The sequence below is a fragment of the Heterocephalus glaber genome, unplaced genomic scaffold, assembly GCF_053883595.1.
Source record: "Heterocephalus glaber isolate CG9 unplaced genomic scaffold, H.glaber_assembly_v1.0 deba00000347, whole genome shotgun sequence".
Classification (NCBI taxonomy): Eukaryota; Metazoa; Chordata; class Mammalia; order Rodentia; family Bathyergidae; genus Heterocephalus; species Heterocephalus glaber.
In genome coordinates, this window is record NW_028258143.1 from 59273674 (window position 1) to 59292614 (window position 18941).

Sequence of the window (18941 nt, forward strand, 5' to 3'; positions counted from 1 at the left end):
AAGTGAACATGTACCAGGAAAATTTAGATAACTTTGTTACACCATATAGGTTTCTTTCATTTAGTAAAGAGTTACAGAAAAAAAAAAAAATAGGCCAACACTTCTTGCTGTATAATGAATAAAAGCTTGGGCTGTAGGTCAGACAGATCTGGACTTGTCATTGCTACATTTCAAAAATACAAACCAATTGGGCCAGGGATTTAGCTCAGTGGTTCCGCTGCCTGCCTTGCAAGCTCAAGGTAGTGAGTTTCATCCTCGGTACCAAAAAAACCCCCCAAAAAACCCAAACCAATTACTGAAATTGTTTAGGCCTTACTTAGTTCTTTTAGCTGTAAAACAGACATAATAGTATGTACTTCACATATTTAATGGAATAAGGAAATTCAATGAAGTATTTATTAGAAAGGTGGGTACCTAACGTGGATACTCAATGTTAGCTGCTGTTAATATTGTTCTTATTTTTTTAAAAAAGAAAATTTAAGCAAATACAATTTTTCCACAGTTAAATTTCCCAATACTAACCGCAATTCCACACCAGCATCATAAGAATGTCCTCTTCTTGAATGTTCATAGTCTGACCTGCTATAATCAAAGTAATCTCTATCCCGGGGGGACCTTTCTTGCTCTGCATATCTAACATATGAAATAAAAAAACCAAATCAAAGTTGAAATCAAGTATGTTATAAATACTTAGGAAAGTCATATATTAGTAATGCTACAGTAACTCTATAAATGAACAGTATCTTGTCTAACTTTTTAACAGGGTCATTTTCCTAACTTGTTCATTCAGTCAGGATTACAAAAGCTTTCAGGTTGTGCACAGTAAAACAAGTTCTGAAATTTACTTACCCAAACTCGTTCACACTGATTCACATTGTTCTTAGAGAAATGTTCTGGGAAATCATATAATTGGCAAGGAAATGGCTAGCTCCTACATGAGTGCTTTTACTTAGCTGGCTCATTTAGCAAAGCACTGAAGAAATGAGAGGAGTGTCTGGTTGGTCTCCACAAGGACTAACTCTACTCCAGCTGTTACTTCTCAGCAGTTATTCTTAAAGCTACATTACTAGATAACCGTGAAAATGGACTAAAATTATTTGTGAACAAAGATGGACAGCACCAGATCTTAAAATCAGATTTTAAGAGAAGTTAATATATAATTAATATACATGGTAACACAATCTATATTTCACATATACATCTACAGTTTGGTTAAACACACATGTATACCTATGTATGTTGTCTACGTAGAAAGAGAGAGAGAGGTATGTTTTTCATACAGGGAGTAGTTGATTTGTGAAAGTTAGTAGTTATAAACCAGGGCAATTAACTTGATATCCATAAAGAAAATGTTTGGAGAGGTAGTTATCAGAGTGTAATAAGAAGGAAGTACATAAGGAGGAGTAAGGATGTTTCTCCCTTTAGAAATAAGAGAGACTATTATTATTATTTGTACTGCTGGGTATTGAACCCATGGCCTCATGCACATTAGCAAGTGTTCTACCACTGATTACATCCTCAGATCACAGATCATTTTTAATGGTCCTATCTTAACTGTAGTCCTCATGTGACTCCATATCAATAACACTTCTGGACTGCTTGCTGATCCTAACATAATTATGATGACGTACATATAAAAATATTTTGTAAACCATAAAGAGCTATGTAAATATAAAAGACAGCAGTAACACTACAAGGAGCACTTCAATACCTACCCTAAAATTAGGAACCCGAGACTAAATTATTGTACATACTTATTATAAAAATTTTCGGGCTGGGGATTTAGCTCAGTGGTTTCACTGCCTGCTGCGCAAATGCAAGGACCCAAGTTCGATCCCTGGTACCAAAAAAAAAAATTTTTTTCTATTACACTTAGAATATTTAAAACTATTTACCTGTCTTCTGGAGAGGAGGTCCTCTGGTAAGAATTATAGCTTTCTCTTCTGTCATGACCAGAAGAATGCTTTCCAAGAGAAAAATGAGGAGGGAACATTTCAAAAATTATTTATGTCAAACTACATAAACAATGAAATATGTCTCAGAAAATGATTTAGAAATGATTAGAAATGATTTTAGAAATGATCTGAAAACTTATTTGAAAACTTTTTAAATCATAAGAATGTCATGATACCTACATGATACCTAAACAGATAATAATCTTCTAACATTGCACTTATATCTCCTTTGGTTTATGAAAACCACAAATTTAGAACAAGTTACTAAATGTGGGTAAAATAAACAGCTAAGAGCAACTGACTCTAACATATTTATTAAAAATTATTTTTACACTCAACAAACATTTGAGTGTCTGATATGTTTGGTACTAGCTAGGCTCCCGAGAATTTTAAAAAAATACGACTCTTAAGATACAGGTTGTATGAGCTGGGCATGGTGGTGTACACCTGTAACCCAGCACTTGGGAGGCTGAAGCAGGAGGATCCCATGGGTTCAAAGCCAGCCTGGGTTACATCGTGAGTTCAAGGCTAGCCTGACCTAATAGTGGGACCCTGTCTCATACACACACACACACACAAAAAAAAGAAAGAAAAAAAAAGATACATGCCAAATCCTCTGAAAAACAACTGCATTTGTGTACATTCAAGTAAGTAATTTCATGTAACATAACAGTGACAAGTCATGATGTGAGACAAAGATGAGCTATCCAGTTTGAGCACATATCCTATTTAATAAATCCAAATACATTAAAGGAAATCAAGTGTTTATTTCTTTATATATATATGTAAATTTTTTGTACAACTAGTTAACACTAATATTGATATCTTATTTTCATAAGAATTAAAATAATTTTTACTAACTTTACTGTAAGAAAAAGTGTTAAAGTGTCTTAATCTTGAAATCTAAAAAAAATAATCAAATGAGTAACTTGTTCAACAAATTTACATGCTTGCCTTACTGAGAAAGACATTTAAAAATGGAAAATTATCCTGAAGAGTAATGTAAATAAGCTCCAACTTCTATTTTATGACTTTCTGATTACCTGCAGTTTGAATTTAACATCATCACAAGTAAACTGCCATATAACCTCATTAATGTTTTGAATAGTGAATGTTTTGAATAGTGTACCCTAACTAGACTAATCTATGTACGTAAATAAGTATTTAATTAAAATATATAATTTAAAGTAGGTGTAGTTTGGTTGTTATTTTACACTAAATGCAACCATCACAAAAATCTGTTCTTTAGAAGATTTGAAAGTTTTAAAAAATTTCATTTAAACACAAGGAAGTAAGATTTTTAATAGGTATGACATAGGTTTCTATAAAACTTTACGTCAAGATCCTAAGCTAGGGGCTGAGAGTGTAGCTCCACGGCTGAGTATTTGCCCAGTATGCATGGGGCCCTGGGTATCATCCCCAGTACACACCTACATACGTGTAATTACACACACACACACACACACACACACACACACACACACACACACACACACACACACCCTAGGTCAAATACAGAGCACAAGAGTCATTTGAATCAGTGCTAACATAAAATACAGTATTTATACTGATCATCTATTATAAGACATACCCCTTCCTATATAGACATTTTGAAGAATATAAAGGAGGAAAAGACTGACAGGAGCTTAAGATTTTGTAGGATAAAGTCAGTTATAAAGATTTCCATAATTAAACTTAGGTTTCAGAGAGAGGGAAACAGAGGGAGAGGAGACAGAGAAAAATAAAACTGCACTATTTTTTCTAAGACAAGGCAATTATTTTGACTACATTAGAGAGAAGGTCTCAATTCTATGCTAATGATTTTTAACACATCTCTGCAACATCTGTTACGAATAAGAGGAAGAGACCAAAAACACTGAGGTTGTGATTCAGAAGGATTTGGTAAATATGATGAAGTGAGAAATGACTGGATTCACAGTAAGTGGTAACAGGAGATACTGGGCAGGGAACAATCACTGTGGTGACAGAATGGAGTGATGACAGCAGGACTTGGATTCAACTTTGCTGGATGAAGAGGATTTCATTTTGGGACATGACTGAAATATTAAGACTCTCCCTATTTCCCTTATCAAAGAGTTTAGATTATAAGTCAGTTCAACAGTTAAATATAATGTAGTCAAAATTAACTTTCAAAATTCCTCAAATTATTTGATAATAAATATGGTACTGCTGTACAATCATTCAGTCTCTAACAATGTAGAGACAGCAGTATGAAGTGGAGTTGGGAACGTAAGTCAGGCGGCTTTGAGCACACACTAGGCTCAGAGAAGTCGTCCTTGAGAGGAAGGCAGAGGAGGAGCGGGGAGAGGTGGACAGCATGCTTCTCACACCAGAAGGGCATGGCAGAGGAAAGCTGCTCAACTCACGGCAGCCAGGAAGCAGAGCCCAGGAGGGCCCAAGAGGAAAGAGGTGGGGATCAAAAACAGTGCCCAAGGTCCCACTCCCATGACCCACCCAGAGCACAAAAAAGTGTGCTTTATTAATCTGCCAGGCATCTCTTGAGCCAATCAAATTGACAATCAAATTTAAATATTATACCCTTTAGCTCTGACCTCACTTCCTACAACTCTCTAGTTCCAATAACCTGTTCCACCCCTCTAGACTCTTTGTCTCTGCTGTTCTCACTTTATGGTTAACTCTACCATATCTGTCTCCTACAAATGTCTGCTCAACTGACTACTTTCCTTTTCAAGAGATCTCACACTCCCTCCCTTATAAACTTCAACCCCTCAGTGCTACTGATCCTCCTTGCCTTATTTTATTTCTTCTCTCAGCAGCACCAGTCTAGCACTTAATTCTGAGATACTATATAACTTAGTTATGTATTAAGTTCATGACTTATTTTGTCTCCTCATGCCTCTGGCAGATGTAAACTCCATGAGCAGAAAGATTCATTATTTTTCTCAGTGCTTATAACAGTCACTGTGACATAGTAAGAATTCAATATGTCCTTGCTGAATAAATGAATGTCTAAAGTAAAGTACACCACAGAATAAAACACTTATCTATGCTTATGAAATAGGCATCAAGAGACTTATGCTGTGGAAAGACATGCAGGAACCTAGACCAATGCAAGGGAGAAAATATCTATCTGCCTTTTGGGTCATATTCTCAGGAAAACTTTCTCCATGAAAATGATGGTAGAGTTTCCTGAACCACTTGTTATTTATTTTCTTTCACATTAGCTCATTTACATGATTAGTGCAGACACTGATGTATACAGACATGTGTGTACAAATGCAGACACAGAAAACACACCCTGTATATCCTCAACTGACCTCCATACACTATTACCAACATTTAGCCAAGTTCACCTTTGAAACTGTGTGTGTGTATGAGGCCACCCTAATGTGCTAATTATGCAAATGCATTGTTATTTAAAGGAGGTAACTGACTATAAACTTACTTCTTCCATCCTAAATTTCAAACACTTACTCTGATCTGTGCCACACTGCTTTTCATTCTGTTGTCAGGTGCTCTGACAAATCAGACTCCTCCAGTTGGTCCAAGTTACAAGTGCTCAATGGTTTGAATCCCTTGAGAATTTACTTTTTCTGTCTGTAAACAAAATATAACAAAGAAGGCTTTCTTAACAATGATAAAATGCATATAAAATAAAAATGTATTCTTTCCATACTATGGGCATTTGACTACCTCATTTCTTAATGAATAAGCACAGGTATAATAAATAAAAATCTTAAAAGTCTATTAATAGTTCCACAAAACATTGTATAACTAATACACATTGGATAAAAGATTCCATAAAAAGAGAACAAACAGATTTTACTCTAATGGCTGAGAAGAATAAAAATTTATAAAAAACAGATGTCTTATAACTTTACTGAAAATGTTCTTGGTGAAGGAGATCTATACCTACATCACGCCATCGTACTGTAATATTACACAAATGAACCAAGGAAACAATCACAAACTGAGTATAAAACACCCAGTACTTCTACATAAGCTAAAAATCAAAGTGGTAATGTTTTCATGTGATAACAATCATTAAAAAACATGGGGCCAGGGATTTAGCTCAGTCGTGCCACGCCTGCCTTGCAAGTGCAAGGTCCTGAGTTCGATCCCCAGTACCAGGGGAAAAAACAAAACAATACAACACTGCATAGAAATATAAGGTGCTGAATAATTATGTTTCCATGTGGTCTGTTAAAGGCACAAGGCTTTGGATATACACGTACATTTGAAAACTATGTATTTGGCTTTGAATAAGCCTACTCATCCTTATTAAATACTAAAAGGTCATTTAATAACCTTCTGTTAAATAAATTTTAATAGTTTTTGCAAAATGCCAAATTGACAAGCTCACACAGAACTGTCACTCACGTATTTTATTGGAATTACACAGCCAAATGGTTAGGGTGTAAGGTGATTAAGTCACAAAAATAAAATGGAAAAAAGGAAAAAATTTAGAGAATAAGTATGAAGAACTACACTTACTGGCAAAATAACGGAATACAACAGGAAAAAAGGTACTAAATTTGAGTGCTAGAAAGAGTATTATAGATTATCTGGTCTAATTTCTTGTATTTAATGATGAGAACACTAAAAGTCAGATAGGTCATTTCAATACTCTAAATTATAAGTTAGTGATGGACCTATACCCAGAAACCTAGCCCAAGGACACCTACTTTAGTATTCTTCTCACTAGACCATGTACACAAATAGTCTCAGCACTATTTCGTGATGTACAGCGGCTACCATTTATAGAGAGATACCCAAATCACTATGTCAACAAGTTTCTTACAATGGTTAGAATAGAATAAGATTAGTAAAGGCAACATGGAATATACACAAGATTCTTTACAAATTCATCAATCTAGGAAATACTGTTGCAATCTAACATTACCAGTTCTGTAACTGCAGCTACAGTTAAATAAAGTGCCTAACTTCACATTATGAATACCCCCTTTCCTTAAGTATCCTGTTCTGATAATGCAAGAGGTGCAATCTTAAGAAACCTGTATTAACAAAAGTCAAATTATAAAAACAATGGGAAGAGAGGAGTCTGTGGGCTAGAACAGTGGTGGTGATCCTAGGGCACGCATGCCGCAATGGGCTGTTTATATCTCTGAAAGCTCTAAACGACTCACCATCACTGGGCTAGAAAGTTTCAGACACACAATAATTACACTATTTTTCCATAACACTCTAAGTAATAAAGGTGTTTTGATTCCCAGGGCCACTGGACAGCCTAAGCAGTACTTTTGCGCAAACTATGAAAAGGGTGGACTCCCACTTTAGACATGGATATGCAGTCCTTGTTGGGCCCCATCCTTTCACAGATAACGGCCATAAACTCTTGACAAAATACACAAGGACAACCCAAAGGTACTGGAGAATGAACAAGAGTAGGCTGACTGCAGAGAAGTGGATGGGAGAAGAGAACGTGAGTTACCCCATCATTATGACTTCACGCCTGAGGGCAAGCTGCAGTCTGTACTGTGCACAGGCAGCTAAGATGTTGATTAAAATAAAACAAAAAACTGCAGCGATTCTTATTTGAGGAACAAGAGGACAGAGTTTGAGGCATCCACATCTGCTAGAAAATAAGGGGAAATCCTAGAGGGTGAAGCCAGAAAAGGGGAGCACAACATGCTGGATACAAACTCTCCACAAATCTCAGACTATCTCCAGTACATGTACAAGATAAATTCCTGCTGAACTAAGAAGATCTGATCTGCAGCTTGAGAATAGAATCTGTGCTTTAAGTCCAACCAAGTTAAGTGTCTAAAAAATCACCATTTCCAAGAGGAACCTGACAGAATAGTCTCTATCACATAGAAAAAAAAAAAAAAAAAAAAAGTCCACAATACAAACTTACAAAAAAATGTAACCCATCTTAAGAGTAAAGACAAGCAGAAGAGACCAATGTGGAGATGACCCAAATATTGTGATTAGTATTATAAGGGGATTCCTTTTTTTTTTTTGCTTTTTAAACAGGGTCTCACTATGTAGTCCAGGCTGCTCTGAACTTACTATGTAGCCCAGGATGGCCTCAAACTTGCGGTGATCCTCCTGCCTCAGCCTTCCGAGTGCTGGGATTATAGTCATGTACCACCATGCCCTCAGTGCATAAGGTTTTTAAAGGATCATTTCTAAAACATGGGGAAAGATGTTACAAACACAAAACAAACCTCAGAAATTTCAGCAAAGACAAACTATAAAAATACAACCAAAGAAATTCAGAACTAAAAAATATTGAAACAAAAAATGTACTGGATACACGTAACAGCAGAATGAAGATAAAGAAACAAGTCAGTGGATCCAAGTCAACAGAAAACACTTAAGCTAAGGAACAGAGAGACAAAAAAACCCCTAATGAACAGTGTCAGAACATATGGGACAACATCAAAAAGATCAGTGTACGTATAATTAAAGTGCAAGAAGGAAAACAGAGAAAGAGTAAGACAGAAAAACTATTTCAAGAAAGGAGCAACCAAATTTTCCCCAAATTTGGTAGAAAGACATAAATTTACAAATTCAAAAACTCAGAGAACAAATTTGGATACGTATAAGGAAACACACATACACACACACACACACACACACACACACACAGAGTCAAGAACATAACACAGATGAGTAATCTGAAAATTCAAAATCTAAAATGTTAAACAGCATTTTTGGGCATTCAGCACTAAAAGGATTTCAAATTTTGGAGCATTTGGATTTCAGATTAGGGATGTTCAGTCAGTACAGTCTATGAAAATATTCTAAATTCTGAAAACAATTCAAAATCTGAAATACTTCTGGTCCCAAGCATTTCACATAAGGAATACATAACCTAGAGTCAAACTGCTTAAAGTTAAAGGTAAAGAGAAAATCCTAAGAGAAGCAAGAAAAGAAAACAGTATATAAAATTTAATGCATGTGTACTAAATGTGTACAGACTTTTCCTTGACATTATTCTCTAAATAATATAGTAAAAAACTATTTAAGTAGCATTTACATTATTTTTGATATTTTTAGTCATCTAGAGATGACTTAAAGTACAAGGGAAGCTGTGTGTAGGTTATATGCAAAAACTATGCAATTTTATAGAAGGAACTTGAGCATCTACAGAAGTGTGTATCTTTATAGGGTCTTGGAACCAATTCTCTGGGGATACTGAGGGATGGCTATACTGATGCTTTCTCATCAAAAACTAAAAAGACCATAAGACAGTGGAACAATTAACATGAAAATGCTGAAAGACAAAAATCTGGTAACCTAGAATTCCAGCAAAAACAATCTTTAAAAAATGAAGACAAAATACAATTACTGACTGAACAAACAACCAAAAGAATTTATTATCAGCAGACCTACACTACAAGAAATGCTGAAATGAGTTTTTCAAGCTAAAAAGAACTGACACTACACGAAAACTTAGATTTTCATAAATTTCTTGACTATTGGAAATGCTAACTTTCTCAGAAAATACAAAGCATTCCTTTTTTTTCTTTTAATTTATCTAAGACAGACTCTTTATAGCAAAAGTTATAACATCTTGAATTACAGTATACTGAAAGAAGAACTACAATGAACCCATATTATGCAAGTTTTCTGCATTTTTTTTTAAGGTGATACAATATCAATTCTTAAGTAACCCGTAAAATGCTAAAGATACATATCTCAATGGTGGCTGAAACCTATGACAGGCATGTTGTTTTCATTTTGAGAAAAAAAGATGCTAACATATGAGTTATTTTTTCTAGGCTAAAAATTCAGTATTTAGGTTTAATTGCAGTGTGGGCACTTTGTAATAATAAATAATGGGTTTTGGGTTTGCAGTTTGGGTGCTTCTAAAAAGTTCACCATCACTGCAACATCTTGTATTTCTACACCTAAATCAAAAACTAAAAATAAATGCAAAAAGATATGGCTTAAAATTCTATAATAAATTAAAATATTTTAAAGTATTTAAATAAGTTTTACAAGGCAGGAAAGAAACAACAGAGGAACAAAAAACAGGACAAATTGAAAAGAAAATGGCAGAACTAAGACTAACTTTATTAATTATATAAAATATTAGTGAGCACACCTCTCCAATTAACAAAAGCTTCCCCTTCCTCACCTCACACAGATGCATCCCTGCAGGGACACTGCACATCCTGGCTGGGTTTCAGGCACACCTGCCTCAACAAGATGACTCTGTGCCATATACAACTTGCTAGACTCTTCAAAGCTCCTGTTTTTATGGCTACAAAGATATATAAAAACAGAGCCATAGAACTCAACTGTTTTTGCACTGCTGATGGTATTTCTTCTGCTTCTGCCAGCACAATCACTGTATCACTTCTATATCATTATCCCCTTAATCATGGAATCTTGTTTATACACACATAGGGTCAACAACAAATAATATTCACTGTACTTCTACCATTTGCCAGGCATCTTCCAACAGTGAACAACCCTAACAAACACTCTTGGCCACATAAAGCTTACACTCTATGTTGAAGAAGCAAATCCATAATGATAAGCAAAACACTAAGCTATGAAAGTGGTTTGCTGGGTTTTTTCCCCAGGTTAGTTTCAGATCATTACTTAATACTGTAAAACTAGTTTGCCAAGGGACTATTTTAAAACCAAGTTGAATGATGAAAACTTAGACAATGGGGAAGAAATTGCACATATCTTGGGGTCCACTTGATTCACTAAATTAAAAGAGGAGGAAGAGAAAAAATGGAAGTAGTAAATGGAAGAGCTAAAATTCAAAGATAGGTTTCTCTGATGCCAAAATCATCTAATACTGCATCCCAATAAAAATGCCAATGTTAACAAATTGCTGTCAAACTGATAGAATAAAAAGTCTGTACTAACCAGAAAACCTTATCCTAAGCTGATCCATTCCTTCAAATTTCCAGACAGCAAAGATGTCAATACAATGAAAAAGCACTATTCTTTTTTGAACATGTACAACAATACTTGTAAAGATTCCTTAATTTAATTAGCAAACCTAAAATTCACCATGACCAGGTATAGTATGAGCAAATAAATCACTTGATTCTACTGTTCAAGACTTCACATTTTCCTTTGGTATTCCTCAGGCTTCTTAAATTCAACTTCTCTTCCCAAATTGTCAATATATTTTTAAAGCAATTTTCTATGTATTTGATTTCAAACTGCCTTATTTAAATTTAATGAGTTCTCTTTTTGATTGGTCATATCTGTTCCCTTTCAACCATTGTCAGCAAAGAATTTCTGGCCATCAAATCTAATCTGCTACATTACCATGTTTCAAAATGTAAAACTGACAGTACTCTACCAGTAGACTGCAACTGCAGTTCTAACAAAGATGTATGAAGTACTATCACTGTCCAGACTCCTACAAAAAATGCCTGTAGGGAAATTCTGAGTTCAACATGTTTGTGCTTAATACTTTGACTAATTGGAAATTCCTGCAACGAGAGCAATTTATCTAGAGTTTATAACTCTCCCTGCTCTTCTTAGCATCACTATGTGGATTTTATGATGAATTATTAAACTTCTCCCCTTGTCACAAGTTAGCAACTCAGCAAAACTACACCTGTTTTCCTGAATAAGGAAGATATTTTACAATAGGAGAAGTAGCACTCCCAGGAGCACTAGCTTATAAACAATGAAGATTTTTCTATCAGTTTCAGTAAGCATCAGAAAACAAAATATTTAATAATCTTTGTAAGAAGTAATTCAGACTTTTATCCAAAGCTATGAAACTGTAAATTCTGCAATAATCTGAAAAACTCAGAACATGAGAAAATATTCAACTGATGGCTGAAATGAACTGCTTTCTAGATTATTTCAGAGAAGAACACTTCTACCATTGTTACTTAGGTGTCCTCAATGTTTTAGAGGAACTCGCTGAAACACAGTGTCATAAAACTGCTAAAGAAAAGAGGAATCAATAAAATGAATTCCTTTAGCTTGCACCTCTACATAGGACAGACTCACAGGAAGCCTGATGGATTTGAAATATTATAACAATGTTGCCCAACAGGGAAAAAGGTTAATATTTAATATTCAAAATAAAATTTGTCTTAAATTGGTTCTAAATGTCAAATATAGGAGAAGGGAGATGACAGGACTCTCGGCAAAATCCCCAATAGGAGCAAAACTCCTGCCCCTTCCAATTACTGACTTTCCTTTTGGGGGAACCAACAGGAGTGACAGATTGGTCACAATTCTCAGGCAACTTTTAAGACTACTTTGTACTTTCTGTATCTATACTGGCAGAAAACTCCTTTGTCTAGGAAAATTTTCTTCTTGTTATGTTTTTCATATGTAAACATAAAATGTCAAATTATTTTACATGAATCAGTGAAGTTCAATATGTACACTTCTTTAAAACCAACTCAAGTGGAAATTAATACTATAAATCAAGAGATAGATGATTCAAATTTTAAAACAAAAATAGACAAATTCTTGCTCTTATAAATCCAACATTCTGTTGAAAAGGAGCATGTTGGGGGATCTTTGAGAAATTTGCTCCATGATATGCCATATAAGAAAATATGATCTGAAATTTGACTTCGGCATAGACTCACAATTTCAAGGGAAAAAAAAGGGGAGGAGAAGGGTCAAAATACTCCTCCTTGCTTTCTGAAAGAGTTACCAGGTATGGGTTGATAATCCTTTAGCTGTAATTCCGAAAGCTGTGCAAATAAAAATTTTTGTTAAGATTGTTATGACACATTTAGCAAAACCTGTCATGTTCTGACTTGGGATGTGACTTTGGAAAGGATGAAGAACTATTAATCCGTTTAATTTGGGTAGGGTGACCTGGAGCCCAGGTGATCACTCAATACTATGTACCACGTATTTATTTTCTGAAATCTGAAAAAGTCTCGATGTCAAAACAGTTCTGGCTTCAAGAATTACAAATAAAGAAGAGATCTATTCTCCCTGGGGCTTGCTTCCTAGTCGATGTATACATACACATGCTCTTTAGTTCAGAACCATTTGAATGACTAAAGATTTCCATGCTCTAGTACAGGGTTGGAAGCTGTGAAGAAGTTCTGGGTATTTTTGCTTTTTGTTTAGTGATAGAAATAAACAATACAAAAGCATCTGACTGGTCTCTGATTCTTTGTGCAGGGGAGATACCCCAAATTCTGAGTGAATTTTAAACATTACCTTACGTTAAGACAATACTATTCAGATGATTATAAAGACACTTTAATGAGCCCACTGATACCAGTATCAATACTAAAAACTACCATTATAAGCTGGGAAAAAGTACCATCCCGTATTTATTTCTTAATCACGAAGCCAGATATATTAATCTGTACTTAACAACAACAAAAAAAGGAATCAATGATACAATCATTTAGATATACTATTTTTAATTTTTTCAAAAATTATTTTGTCACTACACAATAAGTTCCCCATATGGTCCTTTTCAACAGAATGTAGGATCTTCAAGAGCAGGAATTTGTCTACTTTGGTTCAAACTTTGAATTATCTATCTACTGATTTATAGTACTGATTTCCACTTGAGTTGGGTTTAAAGAAAAAGTGTACACATTGAACTCCTTTAATGATTCATGTAAAAGTAAAGGATGACATCTGTGGGGCAAATTTCCTATATTCTATCCCCTTTCTAGTTCCCTTCTTTCTTTTTCCCTATCAGCTGAAATATTTTTGATAAGTCCATACTTTATATCTAGATCTCAACCTCCCAATAACCCCTCTTACCTACAGTACTTCTGTTTTCTATTCCCATGATGCTACAGCAGTTAGCAGGGTTACACAGTGTCATCCCTATTGCTAAATCCAAGGAACGTCCTTCTTTTATCAGACACTGCTCTAGTATTTGGTAGTGCTAATGCCTTTCTTAAAAGTCCTCAGATCTCATCCTACACACCATCTTCTCCTTTCCTCCTTGTCTACTCCTTTAATATGTATTATCCCTTCAGGTTTAATCTTTGCGCATGGAATTGTCAGTTTCACTCATTGTTATATTCTCAATGCTGGAAGCTCTCGATATATATTTGTTAAAATAACAAATGAGTAGTTGTGGACTCTTCTTTTTCCATATTCTCTCTGGAAAACCAACTCCATTTGCACAGCTTAAATTACTGGTAACATACGAAATAACTTCTCACTCTAGCCCAAGCTTTTCTAAAGAGCTCCAAGTCCTATGTCCACTTGGCTACAGGAAACCTCTACGTGGATGTCCCAAACGTTCTCCAAATGAAGGAAATCTAAACTGAACTCTTCATTCCCTTCTCCCTATCTCATACCTGCTCTTCCTCTAGGATATGACCTATAAGTTTCCCAAGTGGCAATTTCCTTTTCCTCACTCTTAGTCAGTGATCAAATCCTGACTCCTTCTCCTCAGTAACCAGGAGAAACACATCTATTCTTGCTTTCCCTCACATTCTTCCACTGTATACAGGTTCGCGGAAGGCTCCACCCAGGGAAGATCCCAAAATGAGACGTGGTTTCTTTTTAGAAGGCAGATTAGTTTTGACCTCTAACAATTTTTCTCATGACATCTTTATCTCTAAGCTACAAAAACTTTCCCAACTTACCTTCAAAAATATAAATTCTCTATATACACTACTAACTTCCATTCATATAGGGCAAAAGATCCTCTAAGTATCAGTAAATGTGCTCATAGAGACACCTGTTCTCTCAAATTAAAAGCACATTTCATTATGATCCATTCAATTCTATTCTATAATTTTCAAATGTCCTTTTAAAGTTTTAAAAATAGAATTTTGTCTCTATGCCTACTATAATGTTTCTCTATATTTTATTTTTTAATAGAAAGGATTTCCTTAGTAGCAGTCTTTCTGATACTGAATAAAACAAAACCTAAGGGATATCCTTCCTTCTAAAAGCTCAATCACTTGTACTTACAGCCTCCTAAGTTGACCCCTTATTGTCTTAGTTTCCCCATACATTCCTCAGTTTACAGTTCAGCTGCCTAGCAACAAGATTTAACTTTACTCAGTAATCCCAAAACCTCACTCATTGAGCAAATAGTATCAGTAAGGTTTTTCTTGGTCTAGTCATTTAAGTATGTATTGACTTGCATGATAATAACAACAAAAAAACCTGAAACCTACAATTTCAAATCTTTATCATGATCCTCACCACTCACATGCCCTGTGCAACCTACAGAATGGGAAAAAAAATTTACCAGCTACTCCTCAAAGGACTAATATCTAGGATATATAAAGAGCTCAAAAAAATTAGACACCCCTAAATTTAAAGACCCAATCAAAAAATAGGCACCTGAAATGAACAGATACTTCTCAGTTAAAGATTACATGAAAAAACTGTTCAACGTAGATGGTTATTCAAGAAATGCATATTAAAACACTGAGATTCCATCCCACCCCAAAAAGAATGGCTATCTTCAGGAAATCAAATAATTAATGTGTGAAAAGCTGGGGCGGGCAGAGCTTCTTCACTGTTGCTGGGAGTATAAACTTGACACAACCACTGCGGAAATCAGTATGCAGATTCCTCAAAAACTGAAATAGAAATCCCATTTAATCCAGCGATTCCCCTTCTTAGGTACCTTTCCAAAAGTTAAAAACAGCATATTATAGTAATACATGCATACCCATGTTTATAGCAGCACAATTCATAAGCTAAATCTTGGAAGGAGCCTATCTGTCCATCAACTGATTAAAAAAAAATGTAGTTGTTTATGTACAATGGAGTACTACTCTGCCATAAAGGATAACCTTGAGTTATTTGTAGAAAAATGGATGCACCTCAAGACCATAATGTTAAGTAAAACAGACACATAAGCTTAAATTATAGCATGGTTTCTCATATCTGAGAAAACCAAAATATAAAGTGTAAAATAAAAGACAATAGGAAAAAAAAATGTGGTAAGAGAAATAGCTCTAATACGTCTAATCACCCACTGAGTGCTTCCTTCTTCATTTATTAAAGTTTGTGTTTGTGCAGGAAAGTGTGACATTATACCAACTAAAAAATTATGCACAAGAAAACAGGGTCAATAAATGGGGAGACTGAATTGATAGCTTAGTTTTATTAAACAGTGGCTCAGAAAAGTAGTTCCTGAGAAAAATGAGGAAGTATGAAGCTAAAGGAAAGGAAATATGGTCAGGGTATACTGGGATGATACAGCATATTCAAGGAATCAAAAGGTATGTTCCTATCCCCGGGTGGAGAAAAATCTTGAGTGTAATAGCTACATTATAAACACAGTATTGCTAGAAAAGTGGTGTAACTATGTGGGTCTGGGACATATAAAGAAAGAAGCAAGTCTGGAGGCTGAGTCTTGAAGGACCACTAGGAATTATCCACACGAAAGGGGGAAAAAAGTCATACAGGAAAAGAGCATAAAAAGAGTGTGGGTGATCTCATGCCGTTTGAGTAAAGCATACAGTACACATAAGAAAACCGAACATGGATGAAACATGAGACTCAGGAAGCCAAAATATGAAAGGCCATGTTTGAATACACTGGATTCTTGAAGTTCTTAGCTTCAAAAGCCAGGACAGTGCCTGGCACTTAAAACATTCCAATTCTAAAATTAAATTTTAAAAGGGGTATGGCTTTTTGATGATTATTCCAATATTCTTCCTACATAGAACTCTATAATGCTACCTTGACAATGTTCTTATCAAGGAATAATATGGTAGTCTCAGCCCACTTATCAACTCCTTCTTAAAACCACCAAGCTGTTTTTCATAACTATGTCAAGGCAGCACGATTTGGTGTCATCCTCTGTTTGTCTTTATGTTGACCCGGAGAGCAGCTTGAATAAATGTTTCGGGGGTCGAGGAGGTCACAGTTCCTTTACAGGCATGAGAGGAAATCTGACCCTGCAAAGTTCTTTGACTTTACAAAAAGTTGCCTGATTACTGGCTATGCCATATGTTTTCACTCTACCTTTATACCACTTTTCCTCCTCCTCTGCCCTCTAATCTGTTCTTCAGCTTGCCTAATTAGTATATGGGCTGAGAATATCCCACAATTCTCAGTGCAGCTTTGAAAGTGGCTTTTCTGATTTTGAGAGAGCAACTTAGTGAATCACATTCTAGTTTAAAGAAAACTTGGAGGGCCGGGGATTTAGCTCAGTGGTTTCGCCACCTGCTACGCAAGTGCAAAGACCCGAGTTCGATCCCCAGTACCAAAAAAAAAAAGGGAGGTACTGGCTTCTACAGAGAAATATATAATGCAATCCCTAGACCAGTGCTGGTGAACCTTTTAGAGACCGACTGTCCAAACTGCCACCCAAAACTCACTTATTTATCACAAAGTGCCAACACTGCAATTAAACCTGAATACTCAGCTGTTAGGGCAATGCTGGGGCAACTTGGCTGTGTGCTGACAGAGAGGGCTCTGTACGCCCACTGCGGCATGCATATCATAGGTTTGCCACCACTGCCCTAGACATGTGCTACCACATCCCACTACAGAGGCTCTCCTGTCACTCAGTCTAGAATGAAACTGTTCTAATAAACTAATTCAGGGAAGGACTCTCAGAAGTCTTTAGTATGTTTTCAGGCCAAGGCAGCCTTTATCTCCTTTTTGGTATATTTTCCCTTGTGAAGACTTATTAACCCAGCTACAAATAACAAAGGCTTGCTTTAATCTCTTCCTTTTCTCATGTACTATTTTTTTAAAAATGTATTTTCATGAGTACATTGCTTGCAACACATAACAATTCCTTGTGGAGTTGGAACATGTACATAGCACATCTTAATTCTTTTTTCATTCCCCAATCTCATCCTTCCCATCTGCAAAAGTACTATTTCCTCTTATCTATCTTGAAGACAATGCTTTGAAAAATTGCATTCTTTTAATCATTTAAAATGCCTCTTCTAATGTCCACTTGGGAAACATATACACTGTGGTGACAAAAAGTATAATCAGTCTGAAAGTCTGCTGAAAGTCGTATGTTAGAGGTCTTACTGTTCTATCACCTTCCCATGCTAGGAGTTTCAGACCTAAACAGAAAAGTAGAGAAATTTGATAAAGAAGCTCTCAAAGTCATGGGGGGGGGAGGGGGATCAGCTACTGTACATCAATAAACACTCCTTTCTTGAACTAGTTCTAGGCCAGCCACAAACAAATTAAGGATATAACAGGCAGTGCAAAATTCAGACTACACACAAGTGCACAGTGAACAGAAAACATGGCTGAAGTTAGGACATGGACATTACAAATATATAAAATGCCACTGTGTCTTTGGTAATTCCAGGTACAATCCACCGTAGGTTGATTAGCAATGTACAATTATCAGGGAAAACATTCAACCTGTAACAACTTGGCAATTGGGGCAACTACAGAGCTAAAAAAACAGAACTCTAAAAGTGGAGCTAAATTATCCACAGTGGGGACAGATGTAGTGGCATAATAAAAGGAAAAAACTAGCTGGCCATGGATTAAATACTCTGAAGCAAGAAAGGCAGCAAACCTGAGCAGGGATAGGGCAGGTCATAACCTATCCCCAGGGGATGGGCTAGACCAGTGGTTCTCAAATTAACTGGTGTGAGGACCACTTGGATAGTTTCCTAAAAAACAGATTGAAGGGCACCCACTCCCCAGTATCCGATTCAAAGGTAGGTGTGTGTGCGTGTGTGTGGTGTTCCAAAAATTTACACTGCCAATAAGTTCTAAGGAGACACTGATTCAGGAGACCAAACTGTTGGAACCACTAGGCCAGGTTATTACAGCAAAGTTATTGGCATCTAAATTATGAGCAAGAAAATCTTAGAGCCTCAGTCAAATGTGTTGGGAAAGACTATACAAAAGACAAAAATGGCACAGACACTTAAAATTGGAAGGGCAACATTCAGAACCAAAAAACAAGAACTGAAGCACAGACAGGATTCATTAACTGCGTAGTAGTAAAAACAATAAATAGCTAAGACTGTACTCCAGGCACCATGCACAGTACCTGAAAGATATTATTTTTTTTCATACTTAGAGCAATCTACTAAAATAGATATTTTTATTATCTAAAATTTTACAGACCAGGAAACTTAACCTAGA

General features: G+C 35.7%; 1 protein-coding gene across 3 annotated transcripts in view; it reads right to left on the reverse strand.

Moving 5' to 3' along the window:
• The window catches only part of Cwc22 (CWC22 spliceosome associated protein), a 58617-nt gene that overhangs the window by 38270 nt on the left and 1406 nt on the right, over positions 1–18941 (reverse strand). For 2 of the 3 annotated variants that reach the window (XM_004868156.4, XM_087201061.1), the window contains exons 2-4: positions 5412–5534; positions 1896–1963; positions 523–633 (exon numbers count right to left, since the gene is read on the reverse strand). In XM_004868156.4, the coding sequence (XP_004868213.2) occupies positions 523–633; positions 1896–1963; positions 5412–5438 (206 nt within the window). In that variant the 5' untranslated portion in view covers positions 5439–5534. Of the gene's footprint in view, positions 1–522; positions 634–1895; positions 1964–5411; positions 5535–7970; positions 8085–18941 lie in introns of those variants that run through there. The other variant, XM_087201064.1, reaches the window with a different exon arrangement.